The sequence below is a fragment of the Artibeus jamaicensis genome, unplaced genomic scaffold, assembly GCF_021234435.1.
Source record: "Artibeus jamaicensis isolate MK-2021 breed Jamaican fruit bat unplaced genomic scaffold, CSHL_Jam_final scaffold_369, whole genome shotgun sequence".
NCBI classification, from domain to species: Eukaryota; Metazoa; Chordata; class Mammalia; order Chiroptera; family Phyllostomidae; genus Artibeus; species Artibeus jamaicensis.
Window position 1 is genome coordinate 9,735,756 of NW_026522042.1, and position 20,639 is coordinate 9,756,394.

General features: G+C 52.9%; 1 protein-coding gene across 2 annotated transcripts in view; it reads right to left on the bottom strand.

Annotated features, from left to right (window-relative positions):
• The window catches only part of EGFLAM (EGF like, fibronectin type III and laminin G domains), a 139,228-nt gene that overhangs the window by 26,245 nt on the left and 92,344 nt on the right, over positions 1–20,639 (bottom strand). For both annotated transcript variants that reach the window (XM_037128989.2, XM_053657321.1), the window contains exons 9-15: positions 20,043–20,361; positions 19,272–19,372; positions 18,074–18,174; positions 16,020–16,164; positions 12,520–12,709; positions 4,346–4,471; positions 3,091–3,334 (exon numbers count right to left, since the gene is read on the bottom strand). In XM_037128989.2, coding sequence (XP_036984884.2) covers positions 3,091–3,334; positions 4,346–4,471; positions 12,520–12,709; positions 16,020–16,164; positions 18,074–18,174; positions 19,272–19,372; positions 20,043–20,361 — 1,226 coding nt within the window. The remainder of the gene's footprint in view (positions 1–3,090; positions 3,335–4,345; positions 4,472–12,519; positions 12,710–16,019; positions 16,165–18,073; positions 18,175–19,271; positions 19,373–20,042; positions 20,362–20,639) is intronic.

Consider the following 20,639-nt stretch of genomic DNA (forward strand, 5'->3'; position numbering starts at 1 on the left):
GCGTGGGTGAGCACCCGTGGTCACCGGTAACGCTCGTCAATCTAGCTCTGACGCTGCCGGTGCCAACCTCAGGCACCCCACTCTGTCCAGCAAGTGACAACGACCACTCCTGCTTAGCAAACACAGCAGCGCTAGGTCCGTTTATCAGACCCCTTTCATGGTAGGGATGGTGCATTTCTTATCTTGTTTATTCCTTGCAACAGGCCTGAAATGTGGGTTTTCTAGATGAAGGGTAACAGGAGGATAAAACACGATCATTGCTGCACATGAGCTTGGAAGAAGAGAAACTTATACAGACCACAGTATAAAACAGGGATGCTTTGGTGTACTGATATCTGCAGCATGTGTTGAAATTCAGATAAAAGTAACATGGGTGGATGGATGGATAGAAGGAGAGAAAGGAGGGGGGAGGAAAGAATGAAGGAAAGAAGGAAGGAAGGAAGGAAGGAAGGAAGGAAGGAAGGAAGGAAGGAAGGAAGGAAGGAAGGAAGGAAGGAAGGACAGCTGGATGGGTGGAAGGCTAGATATGGGACAAAAGCAAATAGAGCAAAGCCTTAACCGTAGACTACAGGAGGTGAGTATATGGGTGTTTAATGGACTGTCCTTTAAACGTTTCTATGTTAGAAATTTTTCATAATACAGTATTAGGACAAGAACAGGCATCTGATATTGTGAAAAGGATTCAAAGTATTTTAAAAATTCAGTGTTTAATTCAAGGTGGAATCACGTGAATTTAAAGGATATTGATAAGTTTTACACATTCCTTGTTACAGCAAGGTGTGCAAAAAGAGCGCAATTCTTGCATTTGCGTTTCTAACGGCGGGACTCCTGGCCTTCCCTGCGCCTCCTCATTATTCTGTGGACCTGGACAAGCACCAGGAATACCAATGTGCACCATTACGGAAAGGTCTTCACCTGCTTCCTTGATTTTTTTTTTTGCTCTGGCAAAGGCTTTTGTGATTTGTCCTAGCAATTAGGATTTAATCGCCTTGGCTAAATCAATATGCAGTAGAGACACCAGGGTCACTTTTCCCAAGGCCCCGTGTCCACAACAAGCAACAGCCTTAGTCACGCTCTGTCCTGCAGTGGCTGTGGCCCGTCAATGCACTGCTCCCCAGCCCGGAAACATCGATCATGGCCGCCACCAGCTCGTTACAATTGTCTTGATTTTTTAATGAAGTTCATAATCAATTTGACCACCATACTCTTTTCCCAAAGTTAAAAACCTCTGGCCCATTCCACAGCCTCATGCCGTTCAGGCTTTCACAGGAGTTTCTTAACTGAGCAAGAAGTCTTCGAAAAGGTTTGTAACATAAATGTCTTCCCCAGGGCACCTGGGACGTCAACAGTGATCACAGCCGTCAGGTGACCCTGGAGGGGGGATGGGACAAGGGCGAGGGTGGCCGGTCCTTGTTCCTCGTGCACTCTGAGTGTTCGCCTCCCTTTCTCCACACCTAACAGGCAAGAACTATTTCCAGGAGCCTTTCCTGACAGGCAGGACAACAATAACTTATTTTTGTAAAAACTCCTCTTGTCCACAGTAGGCAGAGAATTAGGAAGAGGAAAAGGCTGGACTTCTGAGGTCCAGTGTGCTGGTGACCCCCTCGCTGTGGCTGCCACGTGAGGTGCAGGGAGCCATCTGTCCTCGGGAGGGCTTGTGCTCTGGCGCCGCCTGGCTCTTGCTGGTCATTCCTCACCCAGAATGAAGCCGTTCCAATGCACAAGGCGATACACAAGGTGCCCTCCTTCCTCAACTTGACAAACGGTTCTTAGTGAATTGCTCAGACTGCTTTGCATAATCACATATACATGGAATCAGTGAAATACCCACCCAGGACACTTTTGCAGAACCAGAGGTACAAAAATGTGTGTCCGTTCCCCAAGGGGGGAGGTGTCATTGATGTGTAGGGATTCGGCCATAAGGACAGAAATGAACTGTACTTCTGAAGAATTATGAAAACTCCAATGCAGCTAGCACTTCCCATCAGCCATGAAAAGTGACCGGCCGTTAAGGGCAACACTCGGTGGTAACACCCCAGGCCCATGTTCTAAAAATGACAGTCCAGCAATACAAGTACAGCTTGAATATGACCCGCGACTGCCTTCAAAACAACAGCAAACTCACCGACTTCTGCCGCAGGGCACCACTGAAACAGAACACCCCAGGCAGTTTCAAGACAGAAGAACCAGACAAACACAGAAGCAGAAGCATGTTGGCATTAGATTGGCGGGCCTCTGGCTCGAAGGTCAAAACTACCACGGGAGGCACACAGTTCAGGAGAGCAAGACACAAATAGGAAAAACACAGAAACCTCCCATCGCAGGCTCCGAGGGACTCGGCCCCGACACCCTGTACCGGAACGGACCGATCTGCAGAGTGAAGGAACTCCGGGAGGCAGGGAAGCGGAGGGCTTTGGAGGACTCAGAACCAGTTCTGCAGACACCAGCAAGTGCCTGAGGCACCGATTTACTGCCGAGCTTGGCTGAAAGCCCTCATCACACAGTGTCCTGGAGCAATTGGTCCAAAACGGGTCTTTGCAATGGCTGGTGATTCGTGGTCAGAAAGCGGCCGCCAGAGACTTGCCAAGGGACCAGTCACCGTCCATCCAAACAGCGCAGGAGGGAAGTTACCATTTTGAGTGAGGTCACCGAGCACACGGCTGTTCATTGCATTTCTGTTAATACTTTTTTACTGCTCATCATTTATTTGCCAAGCACCCACCAAGTGATGCTGTGGGCACAGCACTGATCAACTACAACTCATCCAACTTCTGCACATGGCCTGGTGTGACGCTGCGTGGAAAGGAAGGCGGTCCACCCCTCTCCCCCATCGGAAGCACACCCGCGTTCCTTGGCCTGACGCAGAGGATCGCTGTCGACTGGGCAGTTATTTGGAAAAGGAAACCTTGGCCCCAAGATGGCAAGACCCAGGGGGAGCGTGTCGTGGGCATGAATCAGGACAGGTTTCAGAAAAGGGAACCGTGAGGAAGACAGGCAGGTCATAACCCACTGAATGAGAAAGTCAGCTTTGCCCAAAGTGGCTGCTGTTTGGCTTTTTGGGGGGGGGTTGCTAAAGGTCCCAGCCCTCACCTGAGCACGGCGGTCCCGGAGCCGCAGTCAAAGCGGAACTCCACGTGGCCGCCTGCCATGTTGAGCGACAGGAAGTCCTTGCTGCCCGTGTCGTAGCTGTACAGGAGGACGCCGTCGCCCGAGTCCGGTCGGAACGTGATCTCGAACTCCATGAAGGAAAGGTAGTATCGGGGCTCCAGGGGCCAGGGCGTGGCAGCGTAGGAGCGCAGGGACTCTCTGAACTGAGGGACGGTCAAGGTGAAAGCTAGAGAGACAGGCAGAGCATTAGGAATCCCTCCGGGGCACAATGAGCCATGCACGTTTCTCTGGGCACGGGGTTCAACTCTGTCCTCAGCTGTCCGCCGTGGGGGGGTCTAACTGAGTCCGGGCCAGTGGGATGTGGCGGGGAAGGCTGGACGGCACCCGGGCCTGGCCCCTAGGACTCCCTCCACCTCCTGCATTCTCACCTCTCTCGCCTGCTGGCAGATGCAGGGATCAGTGGGGGCCTCTGAAGCCCCCGTGGAGCCCCCTGAAGGCAGGGGCCTGTGTCCCTGAAAAGGCCACCTGGGGGGGGGGGCCGGCACCAGCACCTCCACCGACCTGCAGTATGTGTGACATGAGCCAGGGTCTACCTTTGTCACGTCAGGCTCTGACAACAGAGACCGCACGGACAGCCCCGACTCGGTCTGACACACAGGCCGGTCCCCTCCTCTACGAGCCGTGACATTTCACGTTCTACAGTGAAAAGTTCCTCCAGGAGGTGTCTGAGGTCCAAATCCGAATCGCTGGTGGAGAAGTCAAAGCACGTGCGACTCTGCATGGTTTTCCAAAAGTTCCCGTATCCTGTGTGTGCCTGTGTTTCCATGCATGTGTCCACAGGTGAGTGGGCGTGATTGATGTGTGTGATCAGTATGTGCGGCAGTGAAATTCGGCAGAAAAGTGCAAAGAAAGGGAAACGAGACCCCTCCGCCCATCCCACTGTTGATGTGATACACGCCTTCCCGGCCTTGCTCTGGGACCGTCAACGCTTCCGTGCAGCCTGACATGGGCCCCGAAACTACAGGCTCTTCCGAGTTATCTGTGGGCCAAGAGGAGCCCACCAAGGCCTGGCCGGGAAGGTTTGGTTTGACACTTACACCTGAGGACACGCCAACCCAGCAAAAAAAGGAGAAAGATTCTCCCGAGCTCCCCAAGAAAGCAATGTTACTCCCGTAAACATGGACGGGGCTTTGCGTCGACTTGCAGAGAGAAATGCCATCCGCTGGCGCCTCCTCACCCTCTTCGCAGTGTCGGCCTTTAAACCCGAGGGGACATAGGCAGATGTAAGAGTCAGCCCTGACCGCTGCGCAGGTGCCGCCGTTGACGCACGAGGTCTCGTCACAGATCCCACTGCTGCACTCGCCTGAGACGGAACGGAGACACACAGGGACCCGTCACTGAGCCGGTCCCAGACAGCAGGGCTGGCCGTGCCGACCGCTCACGGCTCGGAACACACACACACCTCAGTCCCCGCCCCTGCTGACGTGCACCTCAGTCCGCACGACTGCAAACCGGCCCCCAGGGTAAGTGGGACCGGCCCTTCCTTTCAACCAGATTCTGGCTTCTTCCTTCTGAACAGACACTGAGACTCTCTGAGACGTGGTGGACACAATGAATTACATGACCGATCTGGGGACAACTTTATGACCACTGATGGGGACGTCTGAGTCATTTCTGCTTTAATTCACCTCTCTGGTGTGCCCATAAGAGTGGGTTTCAATACCTCCAATGTCCACATGGTATGCAGGAAAAAGTTCTAACTCGCGTGGCCCCAGTGCCTCCTGTGGATGGAGAATCGAGGCGACTGAGACAAGCACTGAAGGGGTTAAGCAGCTGCATCTAAGCTCATTAACTGGCTGAGTCAGGCACTCCTGGGTCTGGAGCAGGGAGGTGGGCAGGAGGGAGCACTCTGTAAGACCTCAGCGAGTGGCCACAGGATCCCTATTTCCACCTCAAAGGTGTGATCTCGTGAGGGAGAGAAGGGTCACCACAAGCAGAGTGGCTGAAGGTCTGACATCAGAGGGGTGGGCTGGTGCATTGAACCAGGGAGATCACATATGCGGGACGCCCCTAGACAATACCCTTGGTCATATTCAAGTGCAGATCACCAGACGTCATGAAAACAAATTTTCCAGAGGACTGCTTCTTCAATCTTCCTTTTCTCCTTGTGTATAAGAAATAAATAAGACAGGCGGACCAGACCACAGAGGTGACCACAAAATACTTTTGGGGGCAATGGAGGGAAGGGGGTACAGCCTGATGGAGCCGGGAGGGTCCAGCTCTGTGCCTGGCGGTCTCCCAGGATCCATGCTGCACCTGTGTGGGGTGGGGCCACCCCTGTGAGAGGACGGGCCCTCCGTGGCCCGATTGCGTCCTCTCCGAAGGGCGAGGCTTTTATCCTTTCCTCGTGGGTCATCTGTATTCGCTGGACTGATGTGGTTTTTCCCTTTTGTAAAGCCTCACTGGGCAGTGGGGGAAGGGCTGGGGGCAACTGTGCAGCCAGGAGAGCGGACGGACATCAGGGGCTGACCACGAACTTAATGAAAGCCCTTCCAGGTGGCCTACCACTCTAGCAGGGTGGGCTGGCCTCTGGGAATTCCAGCTGGGGGGCCGCTGGACATGCGGGCAGAAGTGACCACTGGCCTGTTCAGCCACAGCATCCACAGGTTCCAGACAGGCTGACTTTGACCTTGAGAACCCAACTGCCCACACTCTAATTTCTGTGGGCTGAGAGTCTTTCTACGAGAAGGGCTGGGCCCACAGGAAGAAGTGAGGCCCTTGGGTTATCTTGGATACATGTGGAAAATGCTGTTTTACACATTTGCACTGTAGCTATTTTTAAGAGGTGGGGTGAGATGGGGGCGCAGCCAGAGGTACTGAGGGTGGAAGCAGCGTCGCAGCCACTTTGCTCTGGCAGTGGAATGCAAGCAGGGTGACTGCGAGCCGTGGGGCAGGAGGGAGGAAAGAAGTCCCCCAGGAGGGAAAGAGGGCAGGATGGCCGGTGGCAGAGCAAATGGAGAGAAAGGACGGAATCCAAGGGACACGGGGAAGGAGGAAACAGCCGCTCCTCCCAGAATCGGGCCTCAGGGTTGCCGGTTTGCAGAGGACAGGAGCTTGGCAAGAGGAAAGGCTTGAGAGAGGGAGCTGGGAGCAGAGGAGTGGGCTTTTGCTCAGCTGACACCTCTGGTGACTGAGGGGGTCTGCACACAATGTGGGGGTGACCCTGACACCAAGAACGAATGGGCCTGGGAGAGAGGACGGGATGAAAGGGTCCACGGGGCTCCCAGGGAACCGCAGAAAGTGAGAAGACAGAGGGAGACCCAGACGGGGCAGGTTCGCAGAGCTCAGGGAGCAGCTTCGCTGGGCAGTGGGAGGCAGAAGCCCCCGGGACAGCAGGCCAGACGGGGCCTGGGAGGGTTGCTGGAGTCAGGTTTTGAAAGAAAGGAGCGTGGTCCCCAGGGTCCCCAAACCAGAAGGGTGGCAGGGCGGTGCGGGTGTGGTGCTGGTTTGAGCTGCAGGGGACCTGAGTTGGTGTGAATAATCAAGAGCAGGTCTGTGGACCCAGGTGGGAAAGCAGTCATCTCTGTTTTCCCTCCCTTCCAGCTGGATTTGAGGTCTTCCCTCAATGACAGACGTAGACAACAAACCTCCGCTGGTAGCCGTCCTTGCGACTTGGAACCCACGGACCTGACTTATTGCCATGTCTATCTCATTTATTGCAGCGATCTCAAAAGATCACCTGTGCTGCTGACTATCTCAAAATCACGTCATTATTGCCACCATGTTCTTTAATATTTTATAGAGTGGCCCATGTATTACTATTAATATCAAAAATTTAAAATACTGTATAGCTTTAGTTTAATATGCTTGTTTCCTATCACATATATTATTCTCTGCATTTCAAAAGCACCACTCTGAGAAGAGGCCCAGAGCCCCCCCCCCATGGCCAAAGGGGCCCGTGGCACAGAAAGGCTAAGAGCCCTTGGTCATCGAGAAGAGGGAGTCCTGGCAGAAGGTCCCAGGCACTCGAGGTAGTTTGGGTGTGGAGTGTAGACGAATAGGTTAGTTTTAGTCAGGAGAAAAACTTTCAAACCTGAGAGTGAAAGGAAGGAGGTGCGAGATCTTGCACATGGAGAGTGGGCAGGAGCTCGCCATCAATGTACAAACAATGTACAATCGGCCCCAGCACCTACCACAGACCGGCTGCAGTGGAGGTTTGTGCAAGATAATGAAGTGAGGGTCAGAGGAGGCACCGGGCTCCCTCGGAGGGGACAGAAGGTGGGACATTGGGGGGGGGTGCATTAAGGTAACATGGACAAAGAGCTGCCTCCCTGTCCCCACCCCCCAATCCAGCCCAGTAACTGAGGTTTGTCTGTTCCTTCTCCTGAAAATCTGTCGAATTTGCCAGCACTGCCCCGCTGGGGCACACCACCATCAGCTCCGGACTGGACCTGCTGCAACAGCCTCCACTGGCCCCCACTGACCACGCCCTCCCACGGGCTGTCTGCAGGCAGAGGGGCCGCTTCAGAACACGCGAGGTCGTGGTACCCGCCTCTCCCCCCCGCTCCCTGGGACAAGCCCTGGCCTCTGCCTGGAACACACCTCCCTCTTCACTATTTTCAAACTCCCACTCTGGCTTCAGACGTTGCGGTCCCGCTGCATCCCCAGAAGGGCACTCCCTGACCCGCAGGCCTTGAAAGCTCCCCCTGGTCGCACTGTCCTTGCTCCTGTGCATCCCTTACCCCAGATTCATGTTTACTGGTACGGCTGCTGATTCATTTGTTCTGTCCTCATGGCCGCCACACCAGGGCTGCACCGGGACCCTCCTCTTGTTCTTGCCTTTATCCCCAGCGCTCAGCATTGTGCCTGGCACCGAGCAGGTGCACAGAGAAACACGCAGTAATGTAAACAGAAGTGAGTAAGAGTGACACACCACAGCGAGACTCAGGGCCACCGCAGACCTCTGGAGTCCCACACAACTTGGGAAGCTGGCTCTGGAGGGTGTGGCGAGGCCAGACAGGACTGGAAAAAATGAGTGGTGGTGGTTTAGGTTTGAGAATTTGGGTGGAAATAAGAAAAGGCTAGGCCAGAGAATGTAAATTTTTGCTAGGATCTCCGACTGTTACAGAATGTGAATGCCGAAAGTCCAGTAATGGGGGGCAATCTCATGGAGGAGATGAAGCGGGGTGGGGGGACAGACAGTGAAGAGCCCCTGTGAGGGGTGGAAGCTAGTTTATGAGGGTGGGGAGGTGGACAGAGGAAAAGCTGTGGTTGCCAGCGACACTGTCAAGTTGGAGGTATCAGATGGAAGCCTGTGACCCCACAGATGCTGTCACCTCTGCCGGAAGCCTATATGGTGTCTCCACCAGAAGCTCAGTCTTCCCCCTGAAACTGCATGGAACTCACAAGAACTTGAACTTCAGGACTAACTCAAAGTAAAGCGAGTACAGAGGTGGAAGAGACGACCAGCCCCATTCCTATGCCCCAGCGGGGACAATGGGAAGAACTGAAAGCAGGCAATGTGACCGATGCCTGCCATTTGGGTTCAGGGAGAGAAGTAAAATAATCCTGCAGAAGCCCAGACCCAGCCAGGTGAGCGCCTGGTACGTCTGCTCAGTGAGGAGGCTGGAATCACACTGTGTGAAAATTTAAAATGCCGTCAGAAGTGGGTCCTTGCTTAACTTAACTGACTGCCAGAGGTTGCCACGCAGGCTCAGCGCTACCAGAGTGTCTCTGCCAGGTCACGAAGGGAGAGGAAACGTCACCCCTGCTCGGTGGGTGGAGTGAGAATATCAGTACCGGGCAATATTTAGAACATGTCCACTATGTGGGAGGCATTATCCCAGGACTTTATATGCAGGCAGCACCATTCACCTGGACAGAATCATCTTGTGAGGTAGCTCCTGTTCACAGATGGGGAAACGGAGTCCCAGAGAGGCTGACTGAGTGGCCAGAGCCAGGCCATCCGCCTCAGAGTCTAGGCTCTTAAACAGCGCAGGAGACTCCCGATGTCCTGCTGCTTCTCACGTCCTCTTTCTTATCCTCACAGAGGACACACGTATTGACTTTAGAGAGCAGGGAAGGGAGGCAGAGAGAGAAGGAGAGAAACATCGACTGGTTGCCTCATACACCCCAACCGGGGACCAAACCTGCAACCCAGGCATGTGCCCTGACTGGGAATTGAACCGACGACCTTTCCATGTACAGGATGATGCTCCAACTGACTGAGCCACACCAGCCAGGGCCGCTTCTCATGTTCTGATCATCCCGGATACCCAGGAAGAGGGATTTGGAAGACACCGTCCCACCACAGTGGGAGCTTCCTCATCGTTTTGGTGACCGCTGTCTGTTGTCCCGTTTCAGTGATCGGCTGGGGAAAAATACCATAGAGTATAACAAGCGATGCAAAACTGACCTGGGAATAGCAATTCTTCCTTTGAAGTAAACTCCATGTTTTGGAGTTTCGACAATGGTATGATCTCTGGGAGTGAGCAGGGTGGAGGGGAGCAACTGGAAGCCTGTCTGGAACCCCTCGATGTGGCGTGTGTGGTAAGAGGGCCGCACTGGAGCCGGAACAGCTGAGGCCACACTCAGGCTCCACCGCCTACCGGCTGTGTGACGCTGGGCAAGTGACCTGACTGTGCCACCGGCTCTCATTAGCTAGGGCTAATCACAGCACCTCATGCAAAAGCATCGGAAAGATCAAAGTAGTTCAGAATGGTGTCTACACCTAGTAAATGCTCGGCTGACATGGGCTACAAAACAAACAGAACGCACTGTACCCGGAGACGGGAGGAGTGGCCAGCACGCTGACAGTGGAGTCTGGGCAGCATTCACCGGACACTCTACCCACACAGCACCCGGCAGGGGGAGGGAAAAGAGACTCAAGAAAGGGACTTGCCATTGCTTGCTAAGGACAATGTCGTGTGAGGAGGTGGTGCCCAGAGATGCGGCACCACGGTGGGATGAGGAGTCAGAGCAAGGGGGCCACCGAGACACCAGCCCGGAGCTCCGAGACCTCTGAGGCGCCGTTCTGGACTGAACTGTCTCCCCGAATCCAGAGCGTGGAGCTCGGACGCCCCGCGTGCCTGGATTTGGAGAGGGGGCCCTTGGGGGGATAAAGGTTAAATGAAGTCACACAGGGGGGCCCGAATGCAACCTGAGTGTGTCCTTAAAGAAAGAGGACGAGACAGCAGGAATGGGAGCACAGACATGCGGCCACGGGCAGACGCGGTGGGAAGATGCCACCTGCAGGCCCAGGAGAAACCAAACCTCCGGCACCTTGAGCTTGCCCTTCTGGCCTCCAGGACTGGGAGAAAATAATTCTTTCCATTGTTTAAAACACCCAGTTGGTGGTATTTTGCTAAGGCAGCCCTAGAAGGTGAAAACAGTCACTTAATTAACCAACCTCAGAATTATCTATCAAGGGCCTTCGGTGATAGAATAAATGTGTTTATTGTCTGCAAAACAATCCTAATCTTTTCAACAAATAACGCTGGAACAACTGGACAGCCACATGCAAGGGAAAAAAAGAGAAAGAAAACAGATACAGATCTTATGCCCTTCACAGAAATTAACTCAAAATGGATCACAGACCTAAATGTAAAATGTAAAATTATAAACCCCTAGAAGATAAAACTAGGCACAAACCTCAGTGACCTTGGGTGTGCGGGTAATTTTTTAGACACAACACCAATGGCACAACCCATGAAACAAATAATTGATAAGCTGGACTTGGTTACAATTAAACATTTCTAATCTGCAAGAACAGTGTCAAGAGAATGAGAGGACAAGCCGCAGACTGGGAGAGAATATTTGCAAGAGACAGCTCATAAAGGACTATCTTCCAGCACCTACAAAGAACTCTTAAAACTCAACAACTAAAAAACCCAGCTGAAAAATGGACTAAAGACCTTACCAGATACCTCAACAAAGAAGATAAACGGGTGGCAAATAAACATATGAAAAGATGCTCCACTACATATGTTGTCAGGGAAATGCAACTTTCAAGACACCCTCACACCTTTTACTACAAAGGCCAAAATCTGCAACTCTGACACCACCAAGTGCTGGCAAGGACGTCGTGGGACAGCAGGGACCCTCCTTCATTCCCGGGGGCGTACAGAATGGGGCAGCCGCTCTCGAGGACAGTCTGACTGCTTCTTACAAGACTAAACATACTCTACCGTGATCGAATAATCACTCTGTGGTATTTATCCAACGAGTTCAAAACTATGCCCACCCCCAAAAGTAGATGTTTATAGCAGCTTTATTCATAATTGACAAAAATTGGAAGCAACTAAGCTGTCCTTCAAGAGATAAATGGATAAACTGTGGTCTATTCAAACTACAGGATGTTATTCGGCACTAAAAAGAAATGAGCTATGAAGCCATGACTCACTGAAAGAAGCCAGTCCGGGAAGGCTACGTACCATACGATTCCACTGACATGGCATTCTGAGAAAGGCAACACTACAGAGAATACACAAAGATCAATGGTTGTCGGGGGCTGGCGGGGGGGAGGAGAGGGATGAACAGGCAGAGCACGGAGGACTTTCAGGGCAGTGAAAATACTCTATATGACACCATAATATTGAATATACATTGTCATACATTTGTCCAACCCACAGAATGTACAGCCCCGTGAGTGAACCCTAATGGAAATGATGGACTTCGAGTGACAATGACGTGTCAGTTCAGGTTCATCAGCTGTAACAAACGAGGTGCTCTGGTGGGGGGTGTTGGTAATGGGGGAGGTTGTGCCTGGGGGAGGGAGGGGGGAGGGCGTAGGTGAGAAATGCACGTACCTTCCCTCAGTTACGATGTGAACCTTAAACTTCTCAAAAAATAACATCTTAATTTAAAACAAAAACAAAAAGAAAAAGAAAAAAAAACAACCCTAGCCCACTATTTTGGATAAATCACTAACTTCTATGAGCCCCGGTTTCTTCATGTATAAAACAGGTGTAGTAATAATTTTTGCCTCCTAGATTTGAATGTGAGGAGTGAGCGAGCGAGCCCACGAGAAAGTGCTGGGCACGGCGGTCGGGATCAGAACTGACCGTCGCCCTCGGCCCCCGAGAGCAGGTGGGCCGTCTCCTCCCATCGCTGTGCTGGCTGTTCCACGGGGCGGGCGAGCCGCACGCTGCGCAGTCCGACAAGACCACGCCACCCCCCGTGAAGAGGGCCAAGGGGCAGTAGTGTGCAGGCCAGGGCTGTGCAGCGTGTTGCTTACATGTGTTGGGGTTCAGACACAGGGTCTGCAGAGCACCCACCTCCCCCCCAGGGCCCCCGCTTTCTCCCTGCTGTTCTGCAGCCGTGGAGGGCGGCCGCACCGGAGCCGCTCCCTTCCAGCCCCACACAGAAGAGGCTTCTCCCGAGAGCACCCCAGCCCGCCAGGCACCCACTTACCCACGTCGGCCCCGCTGAGCGCCTTCCCCACCGGCCAGGGCCTCATGTCCACTCTCTCCCCATTCACCGAGAGCGACTGCACACAGCCCTGAAAGCCGTGGCTGGTTCCGGTGGCTCTGACCAACCAGTAGGTACTGGGAGCCCCACCAAGATACAGAGGCGTCCGGAAGGTGATTTTACTGTAGTGGCCCTTTAAGAAAGAGGAAAACGGTGATTCACGAAACAAAACCAAAAGTCGAAAATGCAACCGACTGACATGATTAGGATGTAGTTTACGCCCATCCGTACATATCTTTCAGACTTCACCCCTTAGCAACATTCAACCCACGGTCACCATAGGAAACTCGGGGAGCTTCTCAGGGGGTTGTTTGGAGAAAGGACGATTTCGGAACGCCTAGAAGGGCAGGGAGGGAAGGGCAGGGCCCAGAGCGACCCGACCGGCAGTGGACCACGCTGAGCATCCAAAACAAACTTTCTTTTTCCAGTCCTCACACCAATTTACTGTGTACCTTGGATGGGTCACAGAGCTACACTGTGTTTCCAAAGGTGATAATACTAATGTAGTGTATACACGAGCTAACATTTACCCTCTCTCCGTCCTCATCACCTCCGCACTACGTCCTGCAAGAAATATCTGGGCTGGGGGGAAGATTACTAAACAGACTTTATTGCAAAATATTTAGAAATTTGCTTATGGACACAGCTTTTTTTTTAAGTGTCATTACAGTTAGGTGGAGACATTTCCAGTCAGAGAGCAGACCACAACCTGGATTGCAGGTCTTGAGGTTATAAAACACAGAGCGGAGCAGTTGGTGGGATAAAATTAAGCAGCCCTCGGTCATCTGTGTTTTGGTTATGGAAATACCGCATTCATTTGGGTTAACAGCTATAAAGAAGAATGCTGGGAAAAGGCACGCCGCCAGACTTATAAAATGGCCAGAAGTCAAGCCACTGAAGGTAATCTTTATTTTTTACACTTCTGTTACCAAAAAGTAGAGCCTGTCGTCATCCCTCTATCTCAGCTACTGAACAGGTGAGACTCCTGCGTAGATGGCACAGTGGCTATGAGCCGGGCAGGTGTTAAGTGCACACGGTGAATTTGAAGGACTGTCTGCCAGCCACTGGCACCCTGCATGTGTTACACTATTGGAGTGCCCCACTGGTGCGCTTCCCCAACATCCTCAGAATTCACGGGCCCGGTTCCCTGATCCTGGACCAGGGCAGGGGCCCAACCGCTCAATCCTTTCCTCCTGTTCTAGAGCATCACTGTGGGTACCTGGTCCCTCTGAGGCTCGCTTCACAACATCCCAGGCCATAGCCTTTGAGCCTGGCCTGTACCTTCCTCTGATGAGGGCCGCCTTCAGGTCCCTGGAGATGCGCTTTGCCTGCTATGCAGAGAACTGGACCTGCCCCAGAGTTTGCATTCCCCCAGCACACCCTTACCAGTTTTTAAGGAGTGCAGAAGTATGAAAATCCAATTCACTTGCTTTGGGCTGCAGTTCCTCAGAGCTGTAACGTATACTCAAGCTCCCCGGTGGGCTGCGGCAGAAGCCAGACCCTGAAGGACTCTGCCCAGGACCTCACTCACACTGCCTTCAGTCCTGCCCTGTCCATCGCTCCCCTCCCTTACCGGTCTCCTGTGATGGCCCCTCCCTACGCATCATCTGCACAAGACTCCTCATCTCACCAAGTCTGCTTCTGGGGAACCCCAACTTAAGACAGAGTCACTTTCTCCCCAAACAGCTGATTAAACATTCCACATCTGAGGTCCTGTTTACGAAACTTGCTTAGCAAGTCCTGGGAGTAGGGAGACAAACGTTGCCTGAGTATCCATAAAAGCAAATGTTGGGAACTGCCTTGCCTGGGGCAAAGCTCCCCCACAATTATATCCTTCTTACAATTAATTTTTATGTTCCTTAAAGTCACAGACTCTTAGAATTAGAAAAAAATATAAAAACTCTTTAACCCAAGCTCCCATTTAATGCTGGATTTCTGCAACATCGCTACCGAAAGGCTTTGGTAAGTTACTTTCCGAGCAGCCGCGAGGGCAGGGCGCCATCCCTGAGACAGGCTGCGGAAGCGCTGCACACCTTCGCGTGGGTGGGCAGAGCTGACAGCGGCTCCCCCGGTTCAGCTTCCGCCTTGGGATCCACAGAGGAAGTCCTTCCGCCCCAACACTCTCCCTTTGACTCTGATGAAAAGCCACCATCCACACCTTCATCCTCGCTCCTCCGATCTAAGCCATGCTCCTTCAATCCATCTTCCCAGGGATTTCCAGTCATCTTCTTGATGACATCTTCAAGCAGCTTCACTGGCTGCTCTACAGACAGGCTCCAGTTAGTCCATATCCCTCCTACACTGCAATCACAGATCTGAATACAAGCCTCTTAGGGGACCAAGGTGGCCACTAGAGGTCTGGAAGCTGTACACACAGTCACCAGAATAAAACAGGATTTCCTCCTCCCTTTTCCTAGATGGCATGGCTCTATTAATGCAATCTGTAATTTCTTCAGCTTGTTGTTACCACATGGCTCCATTTATTAACCTACATTGAACTTCCTTGCTTTAAACCTTAAGACATTTCACAGGTGTTGCTTCTATTATAGGTTCTTCAACCTGTTTTCACGTTAGTATTTCTGGACCCAGGGTCAAAGCTTCTTTATTCCTATTGAATTGAATTTTAGTCATATTGTTCCTGTTGTTCTGGCACAGGTGTACTCTAGTTCATTTACTCTCTTTTCCTTCCTTATAAACAAGTGACCTCACTGGATTCACATTTATTAGATTTGGATTCTGATTCCTTTGGAACCACTGGGGTCTGAATTAACGGGACACAGCAAGGCACAGCCCTTTGTACAGCGCGTGTCTTGCAGTGAAGAGCCCAGGCAGGGGGAAGCTATCTACGTACACACAAAGGCTTTCTTGCTACATTTTTCCTCAGAGAACACAGACACCTGACTGATTATAATTACAGGCTCATTTCCTTGGCGGGTTGCTAACCCAAACTGCTTATTCCAAACACAATCCTAAAATTGCCCCAAGCATGACAAATATATGAATACCTAGGTGATTTGCTGAGCAGCCCAACGGTTAAATTGTTTTACCGCTCCCTATAATCATGGTCCCGAAAGGACAGATGAGTGGTGTATTCCTGCACACTGAACCAAGTGAACCTCTCTGGACCACCTTCCAAAGCCACAGGATTGCAACATCCTCATCTTAAAAGCCAGCTTGGAGGCTGGCACCAGTGCCGCTTTTTCCTCCAGCCCTGGCTTTCCTGCCCTCAGGCCCCCACCGCGACGATGTCTGCACACTCAGCTCTCCCTCTGGGACGAACCCGTGTCCCGAAGGCCCTCCTCCGGCAGGAGTGCACCAGAGCTCGGCTGCAGGGGGTCACCACGAAAAATGGCCCATCCAGAGCTCGGGTCCTGCCAGTTCCTGCTCTCGGATGCGTACAGCGGGTGCTGGCCGGGTGGGCGGAGAGGCAGGCGCGCACTCACCTGGGACTGGCCGGTCACCGGGGTGTTGTTGTTCAGCTGCAGCAGCCCATTCAGCCCATCTCTGTAGAGCGTCACCATATGCCAGCCCCCCAGTTTGATTTTGGTCTCGCTTTCGATGATGGCGACCCCGGTTCCACAATTAAACCTGTGGAGGAGGAAAAGGAAAGGAAGGATCTTTGATCAACCAGCTCAGTGGGTTTTCAGACCCCACGGACGTCACTTTCAGGGTGACGGCCTCCTCCAGGGTCACAGGTATCAAGGGCAGGTTACAAGGATGCATGGAAGGACTAGAAGCCTATTCTCTGGGAGGACATCAGTCTACTCATCTTGCACCTGCCCATAGAACCATTCAGTGTGGGGCTTTAACACAATTTTCCCCTCAGCTTAGAAACCAATGGGCAGCTGAGCACTTCCTTATCCTCCTCGGAGGTTACCAGATGCGAAGTCGATTCCAGGTGCAGCAAATCAGAACCCGAGTCATTCTGCTTCCAGGGATTTCTCGGGGGACGTCCCCCAGCTTCCAAATGGCAGGCTCAGTGTCACGAATGAAATGTAAAAAAGGACAGTGCTCGGAGCGGTCACTGTGCCTGACATCTCAAATTTTGATCCTTCCGGGTCAACTTCCAAACAGCCACCATGTCACTTCCCAGTGGGTCCTGAGGCTGCCCGTGGGGAGGGAGGCATGGCTGGCATCATCCTGGTCAGGACTTGAACTAACCTCAGCCCACTCTCAAGGTCTCTCTCTGTCTTGCGATCCTCAGTGGAGGGAAAAGAGGTGGAGAGGCACTGTGGGGACATACGGGGACCACTCAGCAGGAGCTGCAGAGCTGGGGCTGCTCGCTACTGGCTGTAACTGCCGGTGCCACCAGAGTCCCTCGGATCCCCGTGTTAGAGCCCCGGCAGGTCCAAACCAATGCCTCGGTCCTGGTGGCTGATATCCAACTCCCAGGAGCCCAGGAAGCAGGGCCATTTCCTACCCCAAGTGGGATGCTCAACGGTCTTCTCCAACAAAACCAAATATACTTTTTCGTGCTGAAATACTCAAAGACAATAATGGCTGACGCTGAGAGCTTGCTACGGGTCGGGCGCTGCCTGGAGCACCATGCACAGCACCCCACTGAACCTTCACAACAGCCCTCTGGGGTCCTCAAGGGGGAAACGCAGCCTTGGAGAGGGTGTCGTTGGCGGAGGGTCTGGCAGCGGTGCAGTCAGGATCTTAACCAGCGGGCTCTGGAGAAGGACGAGGCTGATCCTCTCTGGCTGCTCTCAAATAGGTGCCATGCACACCTTCATGAAGGCGCTTAAAGCACTCACCCCGCTGCTGAACTCTGCCCGCAGGAAACCGTGCCCAAACTCAAGGCGGCTTCCAAAGCGCTTTGGGAGAGACCTGACCAGGGCAGAGGACGTGAGCCAAGAGCCACCGCATCAGCCCTGAGGGAAGATGAGGGAACCCTTGGAGGCTGTGGCTCCTCTCTGCCCTCCATGGCCGTCAGTCGTACTGACCACAGGGGACAAGGAGAAGGTGCCAGTCTTTGTCCCATCACATCCACAGGGTTCCAGGGGAGAAGGGGCTTCGCCCCCGCGGCTCACGACCACACCGCCAGAGCCTACAGCAGTGCCAGGGCACTGTGGGCGCTCCGGAAACACTTGCTGGTGAAGGAATGAATGAATGAACCTGGTCACCAGGCTCCAGACGTGGCAAAGATCCCCCTGCAACCCTGAAACTCCAGTGTTTGGTAAACTGGTCCATGCACCTCACACACACTGTTCTTCATCTACAGGAACCCACGCTGCACTTATTCCAGTCACACTATGAAACGTACCATATTTTGCCATACATAACACACACTACCCAAATTTTTTAGGGAAAGGTAAGGATGTGCACTATACATAGGTATAATGAATACACACCATGGGGACAATAATGGGGACAATAATCCCATCGATAAATTGATAATGCACACAACACATGGGTGTGCATTAGCCACAGCAAAATATGGTAAATATAACACAGGGGGGTGTGAAGAAACCTGTGGGCCTTTGGCAGGAGTCACCTGAACTGCAGGGAGCGTCGGATGATGGCCAGGGACATGAAGTCGCCCCTCTCGTGTTCGTTCTCCCCACAGTAGAGCAGTAAGCCATCCTCCGCCTCGGCCTGCGGGACACACAGAAGCCACAGGAACGATGAGCTCGTCCTGGTCCGCGAAGCGACACCGGGAAACACTCCTGAGTATGAGACTTGAGTGTTCCCCTCGGTGGCCCTATTCACGGAGGGACAAGCAGGTGGGCTCCAGGGAATGAATCCCCAGGTGCCCGCTCACAGTTCAGTTCCAGCACACCGCTGACAGTGAGCGGCACAAACTGCGAGGGACGGCAGGGAGGCGATGGAGGAGGGCACCTCATTTCGACCTGCTCTTTTCCTGGCACTGTGGGTCCACCAGCAGAGCCTCAGGAAAACCAGGGCACCAAGACCAGGGCGACAGAAGGCTGCTCTTGGTTAGCTCATCAGTTCTGTTCTCACCAGAGAGCATCCTACGGTCTTCCTTTTTTTTTTTACTTCCCTCCGAGAAGCGTGCACATTTCTTTCTTTCCTTCTACCAGGGGAACAGAGCAGTAACAACAGCCCTCAACACCCTGGTTTGGTTTTCCCCCAGGCGGGCTATTCTAGGCTGCGACAGATCGTCTTGTGGACAATCAACATCACGACCATGACCTCAAAGGGGACTTGTTTCCAGATCTCCAGACATTTGCACATTGTCTGTGCGGCCCAAAGGAGTCACTGTAAGTGAGCTGGGGCTGCTGCCTGAGCTCTGAGCTGCAGAAGATCAGAGCAGAGGGCACCACCTGGGCCTCACTCTGTGCCAGGCTGTGTGTTTTAGTTCTTATTCAGTTACAGCCACTGCAACGACAGCCAATGTCTGGGCTCCTTTAGCAGGGGTTTGGGGATGAGAATGCATTGTGCCTTCTCACATCCTGGCCAGGGAGGAGTCACTTCTATGAGCAACGTGGCTAGGACCCAAACATCCTCTCCGGGAAGCTTCAGGCCAGCCACTGCCGCTGTTCAACAACATGCAGAGCCCACCCGCCCCTCACTGGTGCCCCTGAACATGTGAACGGGCCCGTCGTCCTTGCTACCTGTGAACAGGTTTCAGGACAGGCTCTGTGTCATATTGACTTCCCTGCTTCCTCTCCCCCCTCCCCATTGTGATAGGATACCCAGAGGGTACTCATCAAACAACTAACCCTTCTTACCCGAAATTCAAGGGTAATGTGAAATGCCCGATGGGAGTTTTTCAAAGGTTCAAAGGTTACGTAAGAGTAGCCAAAGAACTGAGGGTACTGTATAGCGATATCTGAAAGAGAAAAAGACAACACAGAACAGGCCGGTTCCTCTCTTTAAATGCAAAACCCAACATGCACCGTTGCTTGGAGGTCGTTCACTGAAAAGCTCTGGTCTGTGAGACCTAGTTTCCTTTCTTCTTTTCTCTACTTTTCACCCCGTAATTCTCATTGTTGGAGACTTTGAGCTGCCGATGCTCTCAGGGAGAACCTGGACCTTTGGGGATTGTCACCTGCTCCCCGACAGAAACGGACGGCTGCAGGGTCACTGACCCCACTTCCCAGCCGTGCCCCTGTGCGATCTCAGTGGGCTCCGTCAGTGCCTCTCTCAACTTCCCTGCACCTATCTCGGCCGCAGTTCTCTCAGTAGAGATGTGACTACAGAACAGCCCACCCCCCAGGTGCCAGCAGGATGATTCTTAAGTGTACCAAAAGCATACACACGTGGCACACACACGTGGCACACACACGTGGCACACACAGAAATAGGGCTGCTCTCCAACAAGAAACGACGGGAGTGGCCTCATGGTTGCTCTGCCCAGCTCATTTAACGACACACACATGAAGAAGGGGCTTATCTTAGAGAAAGGGCTGGAAAGAGCCACAGGTGGGCAGCAGAAGTGCCCTTCTGGCTTCCAGTGGGGCCCGCCCAGCACCACGGTCTCCGCCACACCAAGGACCTACCTTCTGAGCAGCTCTCACCCCCTTTGCCCAGGTTGCAATGGCATCGAGATCGCCCCCTGGTGTAGGCATTGGCACAGAAACTGTCAATAGGGCAGAGAGTTTCATCGCAAGACATGTCGAAGAGCCTCGGCATCCTGGGCCCGCCGTTCAGGTCCTGTCTCTTCACTGGAGTGGGCTGGGGAGCCACCACCATCGTGGGGAGGGACGCTGGGGTCGGGGGCACGAGCTTAGAAACGGTTTTTGGGTCTGATCCTGGCACCATGTTGGGTTCCACCAATAATTTCTCATTCCCCCCTTTAATAGCAGGAAGTGGTTTCACCTAAAGCCAGAGAAAGAGGAACACAGAGCACCAGCATTAGACTGCCCTCTTGTGGTGGACGCCTGATTCTGGAATTCACGGTCACTTCCATGCATCCTACAAGCCCCTGGTGTAGATGGGGCAGGTAGTACTGACTCTTGTTTATGGATAAAGACCCTGAGGCTCAAGGATTTGAGAACTTTGCTTTGTGTTACTCAGAAGAGCAGTAGTAAAGCTGATATTATATGATTGACTATTACAATATCACAAAGATGGGATTTTCAAGGAATCGCTCATTT